The sequence below is a fragment of the Rhincodon typus genome, chromosome 7 (assembly GCF_021869965.1).
Source record: "Rhincodon typus isolate 14 chromosome 7, sRhiTyp1.1, whole genome shotgun sequence".
Taxonomy (NCBI): Eukaryota; Metazoa; Chordata; class Chondrichthyes; order Orectolobiformes; family Rhincodontidae; genus Rhincodon; species Rhincodon typus.
This window is the reverse complement of record NC_063338.1, coordinates 13,829,261-13,846,220: the sequence shown is the minus strand read 5'-3', so window position 1 is coordinate 13,846,220 and position 16,960 is coordinate 13,829,261. Positions and strand designations below refer to the sequence as shown.

Here is a 16,960-nt window from a genome sequence, read left to right as displayed (position 1 = left end):
AAGCAATCTCACAACCAAGAGATCAAATCCAAGCTCTTCAGTCCATTCGTGAACAGTGGTGGACAATTAAACAACTCACTGGAAAAGACCAACATATCAAAGCAAAAGATAAGGCTGAAGTATTCACAGCAATCCCCAGCCAGAAGTGCCAAGGGAATAATCCATCTCAGCCTTTTCCAGTAGTTCCCAGCATCACAGATACTAGCCTTCAGCCAATTCAATTCACTCCATGTGATATCAAGAAACATTGGAGGCACTGGGCCCTGATAACAGTACTGAAGACTTGAACTCCACAACTTGCCGCTTCCCTATCCAAGCTGTTCCACTACAGTTGCAGAATTGGAAACTATCCAACAATGTGGAAAATCACCCAGGTACATCTTGGGCACAAAAAGCAGGACAAAGCCAACCTGCCAAATTACTGCCCCAGTCTACTCTCCATCATTAGTGAAACGAAGGAAGGTGTTATCAACACTGCTATCAAGCGGCACCTGCTCAGTGTCGCCCAGTTTCGGTTCCACCAGGGCCACGCAAACTCCTGACCTCATGACAGCCTGGGGTTCAAACATGGACAAAAGCGATGAATTGCAGAGGTGAGGGGAGAGTGACAGCCCTTGATATCAAGGTGCATTCGACCGAGCGACGCATCAAGGAGCCCTAGCAAAACTGCAATCAGTGGGTATCAACAGCAAAATCTCTACTGGTTGGAGTCATACCTGGCACATAGGAAGATGGTTGTGATTGTGGGAGATCAGTCATTTCAGCTCCAGGACATCTCTGCAGGTGTTTTTCAGGCTACCATCCTATGCCCAACCATCTTCAGCAGCTTCATCAAAGTCCTTCCCTCCGTCATAAAGTCAAAAGTGGGGATGTTCGATTATGGCAGAATGTTCAGCCCCATTGGCAACTCCTGAGACTGAAGCAGTTCATATTCAAATGCAACAAGATCTGGACAATTTCCAGGCTTCAGATGACAAGTGACAAGTAACATTTGCACCACAAAAATGCCAAGTAACGATTACCTCCAACAGACACAATCTAACCACTGCTCCTTGACATTCAATGGCACTACCATCACTGAATATCCAATTATCAACATCCTGGGAGTTACCATTGACCAGAAGTTCAACTGGGCTTGCCACATAAATACAGGTCACAGCAGATCAGAGACTAGGAATACTGCCGCAAGTAACTCACCTCCTGACTCCCCACAGCCAGTCCACCATCTACATGGCATAAGTCAGGAGTGTGATGCAATACTCGGATTTATACGAATGGGTGCAACACCAAAGAACAACACTGAAGCAGCTTGACAACATCCAGGACAAAGCCAAGTGATCAAATTAAAAGATTTAAAGTTATCAAATTGTTTGATGTAAACAATAAAAACTGCTTCCCCTGGTTGGGAGGCAAGACGGGTGGGTGTGATCTTAGAGCTAGACTGATCAGGGCCACTTCACCGACACCTTATCCACCACCGATGCTCAGCTGCAACAGTGTGCACTACCCGCAAGATGCACTGCAAAAATTCACCAAAGATCCTTAGACAACACCTTCCAAATCCACGACCACTTCCACCTAGCAGGACAACGCAGCAGATACAAATGAACACCACCACCTGCAAGATCCCCCCCGAGCCACTAACCATCCTGACATAAAAAACATATCGTTCTTCCATCATCGTCGCTGGGTCGAAATCCAAGAATTCCTTCCCTAAGGAAAATTGAGAGTCAACCTGCAGAGCACGGACCGCAGCAGTTCAAAAAGGCAGCTCACCACCACCTTCTCAAGGATAGCTCGGGATGGGCAATTAATGCTGGCCAGGCTGCAACTCCCATTTCTCACAAGTGAATGAAAAGGCTCACGATCGCAGAATAGCTCAAAATAAATCCCTAGTAAATGAAGATTTTCTGAAGAATTATTATTATGAGGAAAAACTGATAGCCAATCTGAATTTAACAATTTACATTTAATCCTTTAAAGATGATCTATCTTGCCTGATACTGGTTAAGAAATAAATATTGGCCAGAACGCTGGGAGAACTCCCATGCTCTTCTCTGAAACTGTGCCATGGGAACTTTTACAATCACTCAGTGGGGCAGACAAGGTTTCATGTCTCAGCAGAGAGATGGCTCTTCCCCAAATGCAGCATGACCTCAGTACTGTAGTGGAAGAGTTAAAGTGGATGGTGTGCTCAAGCATCTGGAGTGGAACTTGAACCCATGACTTCAGGATTCAAAGCAGAGATGGTAGGAACTGTCAATGCTGGAGTCTGAGATAACAAGGTGTGGAACTGGAGGAACACAGCAGGCCAGGCAACATCAGAAGAGCAGGAAAGCAGACGTTTCGGACCTTTCTTCAGAAAAAATCTGAATCCATCATTTCCCCAGGGTAGTACTGGTGCCCGTTTGCACATACTCACATCCAGAATCTGCTGCAAAAGTGGTTGTTGGCTGCCACTTGCTATTGCCTCTGGAGGTATACAGCTCAAGTGTCATACTATTTACAAGATCACTGGCACTAGGTTCAGGACGAAACCTATGAGCTTCTTTAGCTTGTTTCACCATGCAGTTAGATCAGGGCAATCTCGATTGACTTTATTTTCCATTCCACGTCCATTATCCCTTCTCAAATAAATATTTATCATCCTCAGTTCTTGAATGATATTCAACCTCAAATTTTGGTGTTTAGATTTCCATTACCTCGTGAAGAATTGCTTCTTGACACAATCCCTAATCAGTCTAGTTCTAAAATTGTACCCTCCCGTCTTGCCTCCCCTCTCATTATTTACCTCAAACAATTTAATAGTTTTAAATCTTTCAATTTGATCACTCCTTAAACTTTTATACTCAAGAATTACAAGCCCAGGCCATACAGCCCATCTTTGCAATTTAGCCTTTTTAATGTGAATAATTCAGGAGGACACTGTACCCAAGCCAGGACTGAACATATCCTTCCAGAACTGAAATACTCCAAATGGAATCTTACCAGAGTCTCTTATGATAATGACATAACTCTCACGCATTTCTTTTCTCATTCTTAACAGAAATATCAACATTAGCTTTTCTAAAATTATTCATCCTTCAGCAGTTAGAGCATTGAGTACAGGAGTTAGAATTTCATGTTACAGCTGTACAAGGCATTGGTTAGGCCACATTCAGAGTACTGCGCATAAGTCTGGTCGCCCTGCTACAGGAAAGATGTATTAAACTGGAAAGGGTGCAAAAAAGATTTACAAGAATGATACTGGAGATTGGAGGGTTTGAGTGAGAAGCACAGGCTGGATAGGCATGCATTATTTTCCCTGGAGCATAGGAAGCTGAGGGGTGACGTTAAAGAGGTTAATAAAATCATGAGGGACACGGATAGAGTGAATAGCCAAGGTGAAGGGTCTAGGCCCGAAACGTCAGCCTCTCTGCTCCTATGATGCTGCTTGGCCTGCTGTGTTCATCCAGCCCTGCACCTTGTTGTCTTGAATAGCCAAGGTGTTTTCCCCCCAGGGTAGGAGAGTCCAAAACTAGAGGTTTAAGGTGAGAGGGGAAAGATTTAAACTGGAAGGGACTGGAGGGGTAACATTTCACAGAGTGATGTGCATATGGAACAAGCTGTCAGAGGAAGTGGTAGGAGTGAGTATAATTACAACATTTACAAGGTATTTGGGCAGATATTTGGATAAAGCTGAGAGAGATATGGGCCAAATGCAGGCAAATGGAGCTAGTTCAGTTTAGAGAATCTGGTTGGCATGGACTTTTTGGCCAAAGGGTCTGCTTCCATGTTCTATTATTAATGGGTAATTACATGACCAATACTTCCAGTAAGATATACGATAGTACAGGCAACCTGGTAAGATACGTTGAGCACTGAACAAGACTGGTCAGTGGTACCCAGTATGTGGAATTAGTCGGTACAAAGCACACCATTCTACTCACCATCAAACCAAGCAGAGAACCAGCCCTAAAATTTCAGGACAACAATCAGGCATTACCTTCACGCGTTTTACCAAAAGTAAAAATGCAGAAAACCTATTGAAAGAAATGCCAATGAAAAACTACTTACTCTCTCGGTGAAGAAGCCTTACATAACTCACTCATGATAACAAGTGAGATTGCTCTCTTGAGTAGGAAGAATCATCCGTCTCCTAGCACCTAATTATGCATCCACTAACAATGCTGATAAATCACTGAGTTTATTTTGGGAGAGGAAGAGAGAGGACAATGTTTGAGAGCTATAATAAATTATCAAATTACTGTGGATGTGCTTCTTAATGTTTGCAATATGCTGAAAGATGGCAAAGAAGAGTCATTATATCAGACAGTAATGCAACCGAGTGTCTGGGTAGAGTTGTATTACAAGATTGTTCGGTAAACAGCTGTATACAGGACTATACATCATTTGTCCTGTGTTTTCTTAATCCATTCACAGGATATGCATATCACTGACTAGTCCAGATGCTGAACTATTACATCTTAAACCAAAAACGAGCTCAGACAGCCAACAAGGCTAGAAACCAGAGCTCAGACTGACCAGAATAGCCAGACTGGTTCACACTGGCTATGGAAGTGAAATGGCAGCTCCTGAACTGTGTAACATCTTTATTGCCCATCAAAAGCTGATGGTGAGGTACCGTCTTGAACTAGTGCAGGTATGTGGTTTACATACACCAACAGGGCAGTGAGGGAGGGTGTTCTAGGATTCTGACCCAGTGACCGCGAAGAAAGTGTGATATAGATCCAAGTCCGGATTATGCACAGCTTGGAATGGAGGTTATAAGTGATGGTGTTCCCATGAGACCACTGCTCTATCCATCTAGATGTCAGAGTTTGTGGCACGGTGGCTCAGTGGTTAGCACTGATGCCTAATAGCTCCAAGAGACCCAGGTTTGATTCCATCCTTGGGTGTCTGTGCAAACTCCATGCAGACATTCTCCCTGTATCTGTTTGGGTTTCCTCAGAGTGCTTCAATTTCCTCCCATAGTCCAAAGATGTGCGGGTCAGGTGGATTGGCCATGCTAAATTGTCCATGCAGTGTTACAGGAATAGGGTAGGTCTGCATGGGATGCTTTTCGGAGGGTCAGTGTGGACTCAATGGGCCGAATGGTCTGCTTCTGCAATGTAGGGATTCTATGATTTGTAAGGTGTTTTTGAAAGAGATTTGATGAGTTGCTGTACTGCATCTTCTAGACGATACATATTGTTTCCACTATGCGTCCATGGCAAAGTGAGTGAATGTTGAAGACCGGGAATAAAGTGCCAATCAACCTGGTCAATTTGTTTGGGATAGTATGGACCTTCCTGAGTACTTTTGGAGGGCACTTGTCGAAGCAAATGAAGAGTATTGCATCACATTCTTGACTTGTACTTTGGAAACTATGAGTAGGATCTAGAAATTCACTAGATGGGTCACTTGTGCAGTTATCCAAGCCAGTGACCCACTCACACGTGTACTAGAGACCAAGAGATACTGAGGGTAGATGACCATGCACTCGAGGGGGGAAAGCAAAGGAAGGCAACTGCATATGAGAGTGGGGGAGGTCAGCCATGCAAATGCAGGGTAGGACAAGAGCAGGGAATGGCAATCACTTGAGAGCAGCTACATACGACTGGGGAAGGCAACGAGAACAGCAATAAGAGTGCATGGAAGCGGCTGTGTGGAAGAAAGGGGATGGTAAAACATAGATGCAAGCGGAGGATGAGGGAGGGAAAACATGCACAAGGCTGAAGGTGAGGGGGATCAGGCTATGCCCTTGTCACCTGCCTAGAACAGTGCGTTGGAGTGCAGAGTGTGGATGGGAGCTACATTAATCATGTTTCATTGCAAAGAAAGGACACTAATTCTGCATGCACTTTGGCATCTGGGTCCTTTCATGACTTACCATTTATCTAAAGAATGATGGTCATGCATACAACAAATAATTGACTATTTTTCCATTCCTTCAAACAAATGTTGTGGAAAATAGGAGAGCAGCAGCATTATAGAAGTGCAGAGTTCATCTTGAACATAACCTAGTCTTACTTATTTACTTAACAACAACAAGTGACAACTAACACAGACACCAAACTGATATCTACAATTTGGAAGGCAACGATTTTCCACAAAAGTGCTATTCTTCAAATCAATAATTGACTAATTACATATCCAAAATGAAAACTATTTGTACTTCTATGTATTAGAAACAATTTTAAACCAATAATACACATTCTAAATCACCGTGATCACGTCAACATATCACACATACGGATCAGATGTCTCAAGATGAATAAACAGTTACATGGTAAAAACTCTCAAATAATAAACTGTATGGTTGCAAAGAGCTTGCAGGTGAGTAATTTTCTGCAGCAAAAATTAGAAATAAATAAGCCATTGTATTCCTCCAATAATTCAGTGAACTAAAGACAAAAACAAATTCAGTTCTTAATGAGGGCAGTAATGCACCAATGTACCCATATCGATAAGGACGCAAGTGTGGAAAAAGCCAGGGTGTGTTTCAAAGAGCCATGTTACAACATGGTTTTCCTGAACAGCAGGTAAGGGAAGAGTCAGTCTTGGCATTGATGCTCTTACAACAGTGTGGCTTATCAACACTCACTGACCAAGTAAATAAAAACAGTCACTTCAATTAAATAGCAGTGCTCATGTTTCTCGAGCTGTACTGCAACATAAGTATCCAGCTTCAAAGATTAGTGACAGGGGGAGATATTTTGGGAGAAGAGAGAGAAACAGGCAGAAACACACACTGACCAAAGGACAGAGAGCGACAAAGGATATTTGGATTTCAACAGGCATCAAATCAGGTCAGTCTTTTTTGAACCTTATTGGTGAGAACAGTTTATAAGGTAAATTGTGAAGACGATGTAAGGGGTATTCAAATTGAGCAATGTACAGTTGGTAAGTGAGTGGGTAAAACTTTGTCCAATGCAGTATAAAGTGGAGAGTGTGATGTTTGTCAGGAAGAATCAATAAAGAGACTTCAATTTAACTGGGGAGATGTTGCAGGACTCTGAGGTACAAAGGGATCTGGGTGTCATGGCATTTGACTCACAGCGAATTAGTCTGCAGGGGTAGCAAGTCATTGGGAAGGCAAGGGTTTTTTTTTTCCCATTCATTCACAGGATGTGAGCATCACTGGCTGGGCCAGCATTTATCCTCCATTCCTATCAGCCCTTGAGAAGATGGTAACGAGCTGCTGTATTGAACTGGTACACTCCATAAAACTAATTATTTTTGGAGAAACAGAATGTAGCAGAAATTGAACTTCAGCCTTCTCTGTTCCGCTCCCAGTTCAACATTCAAACATTTAGTTTGCACCGAGTTAGAGACTGGAATCTCATTGATGTTTGCAGTGAGTTTATATATAGTACAACACATACCAGGGGAATGAGTTACAATCTGAACGCTAATGGTGGTGTCTGGGGTAGTTTATATACAGACTAACATATACCAGGGAGTGAGTTACACACGAGGGCTTCGGTTTACACGTCCAATAATCAATACTGGGGAGTGAATTACATCTGGAATCTAATTGAGGAGTTTGGTGTATTTATATATAGAATAACAGATACCCGGAAGTGAGTTACAGATTGGAATCTAATTGAGGGAATAAGGAGTGGTTTATGTAGAGAATAACAAATAACCGGGAATGAGTTATACATGGGAATCTACTCCAGGGAAAGTTGGGCCGATGGGCCAAGGAGTGGCAGATGGAGTTTAATGTAGACAAGTGTGAGGTGTTGCATTTTGGCATGGCAAATCAGGGCAGCACTGATACAGCTAATGGCATGGGCCTAGGGAGTGATGTCAAACAGAGACCTGGGGGTGCACATGTACAGTTCCTCAAAAGTGGAGTTGCTGGCAGACAGGGTGGTGAAGACAAAGTTTGGCACGCTTGCCTTCATTGGTCAGTGTCTTCAGTATAGGCATTGGGATGTCATGTTGCAGGTGTATAGGACATTGGTGAGGCCACTTTTAGAATAGTGTTCAATTTTGGTCTCCCTGCTGTAGGAAAGATGTAGTGAAAAACAAAAGGGTCCAGAAGAGATTTACAAGGGTGTTGTCAGAGATGGAGGGTTTGAGCTATTGGGAGAGGCTCACTAGGTTGGGGCTGAGGGATGGCATTATAGAAGTTTATAATATCATCAGGGGCATGAATAAGGTGAACAGCCAAGGTCTTTTCCCTAGGGTTGGGAGTCCAAAACAGAGGGCATAGATTTAAGGTGGGAGGGGAAAGATTTAAAAGGGACCCAAGGGGCAACTTTTCATGCAGAGGCTGGTGCATGTATGGAACAAACTGCCAGAGGAAATGGTAGGGGCTGGAACAATTACAACATTTAAAAGCCATCTGGACAGGTACTTGCATAGGAAGGGTTTAGAGGGACATAGGCCAAACACTGGCATATGGGACTAGATTAATTTAGGATTTCTGATCAGCACAGACAGGTTGGATCAAAAGGTCTGTTTCCACGCTGTACATCTCTATGACTCTATGTGAAAGAACACAGAACAGGATGAAAAATGATTTTCAGCTGAAGCTTTTGGTTTTGCACTCATCAGAACAAACGCAAGAACGTCAAACTTCAAATGTTCATGGCAATTTATACTACAGAAGCAAGGGTGTTAATTAGCTGGCAAGTTGACTCCAATTGGTCAAAAAGTGTTACCATGGAAAAAGCAACAAAGAACTAAGGCTCCCCAGGCACCTGGTTATTTAAAGAAAAGGCACAAGACTTGAAAATATTCCTTTCGTTTGAAGAGAAAGGTCCCTATTTATGAAAATATGTCATTTCTAACAAGTGAGTCACATTATGATCTCGACTAATTACCTACAATTTGTTGATAATGCACCTATAATGAAAATTCTCTCATCACAGAATTCAGAGAAAAAAGAAACAGTCAAGGATTACACCCAAATATTCATGAAATTTGCCAAGAAGATCATTTTTTGTTGGAATGGCGCCTTATTTAAATGCACTGGTGACAATACTCACCACTTTGAGTTCTGGCACAGATCGACTAAGAGTCCACTCTTGGCTGTTCACAAATGCATCTGCAAAACAGAAGGCCATAATTTAAGTTAATAAAATCTGAAAAACCAAGAAATATAATGTTTGAAAAATGCTAAGCAACATTATGACTATGACTTTGAAAAGACTGCAATTTAGAGAAGAAAAAAAGAGACAGCCAATTACTAAACAGCGATTGTTACGCGAAGTACTGAGACGAAGTCTACTCTATCCTTTTAATTAGCCCTAATCTTCACCAAAGCCATTGACAAAGTTTGAAATTTCCTCCCAAAACAATTATAGGCTCCACTCCTCCACATGTCCCAAATTCCAGATCTCAGCAATGACTGTCGGAGAAAAACATTAGCAGAGAGAGTCAATGTCACTACAGGGGCATCTGGCTCAAATTCATAATTAAAATACTCTCCAGGAACTTTTTCCCAGTACTCAGCACAAAGAATTTCGTCAACAACTAAGCCTGCAGAGCCCAAGATCCAAAGCACAACTTTATGATCGAGCTAATTTTAAAATTAACATATTCGCAGTAAACAAAATTCCCATAGATGGAAAACCAAAAGAAAGGCTTGCAATCCCTGCTCAGGGGGAGGGGAGGTATTAAATATTAAAACTTCCCTGGTTGTCATCAGCTTGTACAAGATCCATGGCATTGTCACCTAAAGGGAAGAGATGGAACCTCAGTTTATCTTATCAACCAAAAGATACACCTCTGGACGCTTCAGCCTAGATTTCTGTATTTAAATTATCTTGAGTGGGATTTGAATCACAAAGTGGAATGCATTATCAACTGCGCCAAAGCTAAAACTTTTCACAGAAAAATTAGAAATGGTGCATGTACCATCAAGATCAAACAATAGTCTGGAAAAGTGGAGACTCAAGAGAGGAGTGACCATTCTGGACCCTCAGCTCCATTCTCTTCAGGCAGCCTAGTAGGCAATTTGAGTGCTGCAAGATCAGTAAACTTTGCAATGCACACTTGATAACAGTCTATCTAGATACAGTTGGCACACCTGCTTTTGAGATAAAAGTTAATAATCTAGCTAGCAACATACTACACAACAATCTTCAGAGATCAACAACCACTTTAAAATGATCACCAACCTACCAAGTGACTAGAATACATGAGCAATTTTGGCTGCGTAGCTTCCACAAATTGAAATCGAGTAGATCAATCAGTCATAACCAGCGTTGAGACATTAAGGCACGAACCTCCTATTCACTCCCCTTGAACCAGGAGACTATGGCAAAAGAGGCTTACAAAAACCCTACAGCATTATTTGAGAAAATCAAGGGAAGGCTATTGTTTCCAATAGATGAGAAGCCAGAAAAGAATTGATGCTTTTATCAACATAGCTGACCCATGTTTTGGTGGAGGAAATGAGACCAGATCACAATCTATTTAGGAGATATGGACCTTTGAACAAAGGAAATGGGTCAAATTATACAGCAAGGAGAAAGAAGACCTTTTATGGACATAACCTGATAGAGACCTTGTTAATGAAGGCCCATGCACAAATTGAACCCTTGGGCTACAGTAATGGTTCTTGCTCACGTTAAAGATATCATGTAGGGCAGGAAACGATTTACAATGGAGGAAAGTGTTGTTAGTGAACACACTTCATTACAAAGCCATTACTGATGACTGGGGAAGTACAGCAGCCTTCCTAGTAAATCAAGTACAAGGCAGCGTCTGCATTGTTTACGTCATGACTCGCCTAATACACGAGTCAGGTTTGTATTCACTCCAGAGACAGATCCAGTTTACCGAAGCACTGTACTCCCCAACAGCTGGTCCCAGAATGAAAGTAGCAAATATATCTAATTAGTGTCACATTACAGTAACAAACTGCTATGCTGACATGCATCCTCTTTCAACAACAATCAAATTGCTGTTGCTACATAAGATACCTTGCACTAGGCATGGTCTTTTATTGCGATTCAGTTCATGCCAAGACAGAATATTTTCTCACTATTAATGGCATGTACAGAACTAGGATCAGATTGCATAATCATAACTTTAATGCCGCAGCACATTCTTCAAATGCCAATAATAAATCAGGCAACAATGAAGGCTTTCATCAACAGACCCCATGGCGAGGTGGGCATGTGCTGGCAATGGCACTATGCACAGTGTTCAACGCAAGAATAAACATATCGACGGCACCTTAAACAGTCAATAAAAGGCTGGGGCCATTGTTTTCCATCATTTATATATATATGATTTGGATGTGAATACAGGAGGTATGGTTATTAAGGCAGTTGACATCAAAATAGTTGGTGTTGTGGACAGTGAAGAAGATTATCTCAGAGTGCAACAGGACCTTGATGAGATGGGTCAATGGGCTAAGGAGTGGCAGATGGAGTTTAATTTAGATGTGTCAGGTGTTGCATTGTGGTAGCGTAAAACAGGGCAGTACTTATACAGTTATTGGTCAGGCCCTGGGAAGTGTTGCTGAACAAAGTGACCGAGGAGTGTAGGTGCATAGTTCCTTGAAAGTAGAATCACAACTAGACAGAGTGGTGAAGGCGGCATGTGGCATGCCGGTCATCGTTGGTCAGAACACGGAGCATACGAGTTAGGATGTCATGTTGCGGCTGTACAGGACATTGGTGAGGTTACTTTTAGGATAGCACACATCATTCTGGTCTCCCTGTAATAGGAATGATGTTGTTAAACTTGAAAAGGTACAGAAAAAGCTTACAAGGATGTTGCCAGGACTGGATGGTTTGAGCTATAGGGAGAGGCTGAATTGGCTGGGGCTATTTTCCCTGGAGCACTGGAGGCTGAGGGGTGATCTTACAGAAGATTATAAGATATAGATATTATAAGATATATAGAATCTTATAAAATCATGAAGGGCATAGATAGGATAGACAGCCAAGGTTTTTTTCCTAGGGGAAGGGGGTCCAAAACTAGAGGGCATTGATTTAAGGTGAGAGGGAAAAGACGTAAATAGGACCCGAGAGGTAAGATTTTCATGCAGAGGGTGGTGCTTGTATGGAACCAGCCGCCAGAGGAAGTCGTGCAGGCGGGTGCAATTACAACTTTTAAAAACCATCTGGATGGATATACGGATAGGAAGAGTTGAGAGGGATATGGGCCAGATGATGACAAATGAGACTACGTCACGCTGGAATATCTTGTAGGTGCAAACAAGTTGGACCAAAAGCTTTGTTTCTGTGCTGTATGGCTCTATGATAAAAAGATACCGAGCCATGGGTGCGGTTTGGAAGGGTGGCCAAAATTTTGGCACAAGTAGGTTAGTTTGAAGAAGCATCTTCGAGGAGAAGCCAGGATGTGGACAACTAATACTGAGATCGGTTCAGAAGGGTTTGGAGAGATTTGGGCCAGGCATGGGCAGGTGCAAATAGCTTGGTTTGGGAACATGGTCGGTGTGGACTGGTTGGACTGAAGGGTCTGTTTCCATGCTGTATGACCTTCTGACTCTATGACAGAACAGATACATTGAGGTCAGAGTTAGAGGAAAGGAAATTTTGAGAGAGAGGAAGTTCTTGAGATAGGCCAAAATGGGATTTAAATAAAGATTAACATTTCAAATTTGAGATATTCTTGGTTACTAGGACAGTTGCAACAACTGAGAAGGACTTTGGTCAGCAATGTTTTAAATGAATTGAAATCCAGAGAGAGAGGGAAGGGTTCAAGGCTGGCCAGCAGAAACTGCATTCGAGTGGAGTATGGCGACAACATGGACATGGATCAAGGTTTCAGCAGTTGATGAGATGCAGGCGCAGTAGATACCAGTGATGTTACAAAAGTGAAATGGGCATTTTTCTTTGTGATGATGATGATATTGTGTTGAAAATTCTGCTCAGGGTCAAGAAGGATGATAATATGTTGAAATAATGCTGTAGATCTTGAAAACTGAATGACCCGCAGGCAATGGACTAAATACTCTTGACTAAAAATACTTCGCTTTTGTGACGATGAAGCTCTTAAGTACATTTTGAATAACTACCAAAATAATTTCAAATGTAACTTGTATCTGAGTCACCAATTGTCAGTAAAACAAACTTCTTGTCCTATTCTTTGAAAGAGAGCAGTGTGATTATTTTTTACATCTACCTTTAAGGTTAAGTGGGGCTTGGTTTGACAGTTCTTTTACATAAAAACAGCACTTTTCTAGTGTTGCACTCTCTCAACACTGCACTGAAGTGTCCGGCTAGATTATGCATTCAAGTTAGCAATGTGGAACTTTAACCCATGACCTTCTGATTCAGAGACAAGTCAACTGCCAGGGAACCACAACTGATGCTTCAGCAACGGAATATATTTGAAATTCGTACTGCTCTAGCAGGAGTCACGTGCAGTATTATGATTACCGTTACTGACATTTCTGATATCTGCCACCTCTGCCAGTATGTGATTCAGATTAAGGTTGTTTGAGGTAGTTTGCTGCCACCAATCTCCTGTGCCACACTGATTTTGAGCCCTGTCTAATGATATGTGGAACAGGAGAAATTAACTGGACTTTAATGTATAGGGGCAATTACATTGTCAGTTTCAAAATAGCTGAATAAATGACCAGTAAGCAATGAGCATAGGCAAATATGACTTGAAACAGTATCAGCCCACTTACATATAAACCGTATTGGACTGCTGAGTCTAGTCATGAGTACAATGGTTAAAAACATAAGAAACCTCTGAAAGTTTAAAAATAATAATGCTTAGAGAGGGGCTGGGAATGAGAACAGAATGATGGTCCAAATGGCCTTGCTCATTGCTCTAAGGCTTTATGATTCCAAGCCTGTTTCTATGCCTAACTCATCACAAACGGAATCCAAAAAAACCTGATCTCTGGGCCAGTGTCTCTCCTGACCATACTGCCACATTAAATCATTCAAAAGCCTAGAAAATATCATAACCTTGTAGCTTGTATTATTCATTCCAGATTACTTGGTAACTTTGAATTTTCTATTTTTTAGTTAGAGTCTTGCAATGTTGTCACCTCCCATTGTGAAAGTATCAAGGCATTTCAGAGTCCAGTCCCAATGGAGGTATCCATATTCACAAACAAACCTCAACAGCAAATGTCCAGTATTGGAAGTCATTACACATGACTGTGATCCCACCTGGTCCAACACATATGCAGTTCTAGCTTCATTTTCATCTTTTCTAATAAATGGTGAGGCATAACGCCAAACAGCTACTATGTTTTAATGCTCAGAAACAATTGTGTTTACATATAATATTCAATCATATCTGATTGTACTTCAACAGAGAGATAGCATTTCCATTTCTTCGTAATCACGTAATGGCACTAGTTAGAGTTTAGATCTTCTGTTAAAAAAATTTTACATAAACACAAGTAAAATCTTCTGTGAATAATAAAATCTGGCAATGAAATACAACTTAATTGTATTATGTTAATGATTACTGTATTGCTATAAAATTACTGCATAATTACTGTATGTTTACAAACTTTGCAGCAAAAGGTAATTTTGGATGCATATAAGTGATAACCACATGCAGGTGTACCAACAAATAATCTTGGGTTGATCACAAAAACTAAGCATTTTTAATAAAAGTCCTCCACTCATAAATAACATGATTTAAAATCACTGAAAATGCTTTCAAACAAAAGCAATACTGAACTATATATATTTGATGGGTGTACACTGGTCAGTTTCTTTGCAAATTAAATATTTTTAATACAAAAAATAACTTTAAAATGTGCCACCAAATGCCTGGGCATCTAAAAATGTCAGCTTTGTGCAGAATTGTGCAATGTTGGATTGTGTCATGGCCACTTTTTTAGGCAGAGCTGATCTGACAAACTAAATTTCTGACCAGTGAAAAAGGCAGTGGAAAGCACCAATGTAATGTCCCTGATCTTTGTACTGCTACAACCAATTCTGCAAAGGTAGAGCTGAAATTGGCTTTAACCAGGGGTAACTGCACACCTGAGCCTACAATCTCCCCTTCCTAACCAATGAGCCAGATTTTACTACTTCTTGAATTTGTGAATTTGCATTTAGTGACATTTACAGTGAATTTATTTGACATATTCAGCAAGGAAAAAACATGCTTATTTGTAAACTTAGTCAAAGTTTGTTAAGTCTACTTGTGTCCTTCTTCCATGTGGACAATCTATACTAAGTAAGCTTATTTCATTTACATTTCCAATCTCTCAGCTTCTGATACTTCCTTCTCAATTATTTTCCAACAAAGAAAACCATTCTAGTCTGTGCCTTGCATCATAATGGAACAGCTGAAGTCCAGAAATACCTTGTACCACAATATTTTTCTAAGGAAACATGCCTACAATTGCCAATGTATAAATGTGGTCTGACCTGTGATCTATCTATTTAACCTTGGTACAACTAGCAATGAATGCCTTTAACATGTACGCATGCACTTGATTATGGATTACTTCTCTGCATTCAGTTTTAAATGTGGTAAAGTTATTTTTATCATACTACTGCTTATGAGAACAGCACATTCACCTTAGCATATGTCCACATCACCTGCACCTGCTCAGTTAACTTCCTGCAGAGATAGTTGGAGATCATCATTTAAAATGTTCAAAAATGAGCTCTTTTTGAAAACGATCATATCCACTAAATAATTTTCAGTGGCCACTTTAAGTACATTTATTGTAAAAGGCTGTACTCAGTAAAAAAATATTCTATGTAGTAAATAGTTGTAGTATAAACGAGCACTGCTGAAAAAAAATTTTGTCAAAGCTATAAGTTGTATGCAATATTACATAGGAATACCTTACAGAAACAGGTTCAATCACTCCATACCAGTGCTCAGGCCTCCTCCCACTTAAACCTACCAGGTAAACCTATAAACACGTTTGCCTTCTTCCTCATATGTTTATCTAGTTTCCTTAAATGCATCTATACCATCCTCTTCAACCACTCTTTGTTGTGGAGAGTTCCACATTCTCACCACTCCTCGTGGAATGAAGCTTCTTCTGAATTCCCTATTAGATTTCTTGGTGACCATCTTACATTGATGTCCTCTAGTCATGCCCGTCCCTATGAGAGAAAACATTTTCTCTGTTTCCACTCAATAAACCTTTCATAATTTTAAAGACTTCTATTAGGTCATCCATGAGCCTTTCTTTGTTTTTCAAGAAAAGCATAACATGGCAATCCTTCCCTATAATGTCTATCCACACATTTCTGGTTCTAATACCGATATTAGCCATCTAGGTCCATTTGTCAGACTTAAGTTGCATTTACTAATCATTCTGCCAGAAGATTTACTGGGTGACAATGCATTGTTTGCTTGTGGGGAATCCAAAAGCAGAGATCATAAAAACTAAGACAGTCACTAATAAATCCAACATGAATTCAGGAGAAATGTCTTTACCCAGAGCGGTGAAACAATATCCATTCTACCGTGTAGTTGTTAAGGGAAATAGCATAGATGTGTTTAACGGGAAGCCAGGGAAGTAAAATGAAGGAAAGGAATAGAAGGCTGTGGCAATAAGACAAGATAAAGGCGGGTAGGAAGAGCTTCAAGTGAATTACAAACACTGTATTGACCTATTGGTTCAAACGGCCAGTTTTAAACACTGTAAAACTCTATGTAATACACACGCAGGTGGAAAGACTTTTCCTGCACATAAAGTTCCTATGAGCAGACAAATAAACTAATGTGACAGATTGTCAGGTTTCGGTTGCAATGTTTGCATAATTCAAAACTTGCAACTTTGTTAAATGCAGCCTTTGTAGCCACTAAACAGACACCCACTCTCAGTGTTTCTCAACAATCTTCCCTCAAAGTAGATATGTAAAAATATCAGGGCTGTTACATGGAGCTGGGTCATACACAACAGATCTGAAGAACATCAGAACATTTGCCTTCATATGGCCCAAATATAATCTTTAAAAAATTGCAGACTCTAGTGCAGAGCTGGGTAGTACCTGGTGCAGCATCACATGTACATGGTAATGCTAGCTGATTTCTGGGC

The 16,960-nt window shown here is 40.9% G+C and overlaps 1 protein-coding gene across 5 annotated transcripts in view; it reads right to left on the bottom strand.

Moving 5' to 3' along the window:
- agap1 (ArfGAP with GTPase domain, ankyrin repeat and PH domain 1) overlaps window positions 1-16,960 on the bottom strand; it is a 671,134-nt gene that overhangs the window by 382,286 nt on the left and 271,888 nt on the right. For all 5 annotated transcript variants that reach the window (XM_048599132.1, XM_048599133.1, XM_048599134.1 and 2 more), the window contains exon 2: window positions 8,982-9,040. In XM_048599132.1, the coding sequence (XP_048455089.1) occupies window positions 8,982-9,040 (59 nt within the window). The remainder of the gene's footprint in view (window positions 1-8,981; window positions 9,041-16,960) is intronic.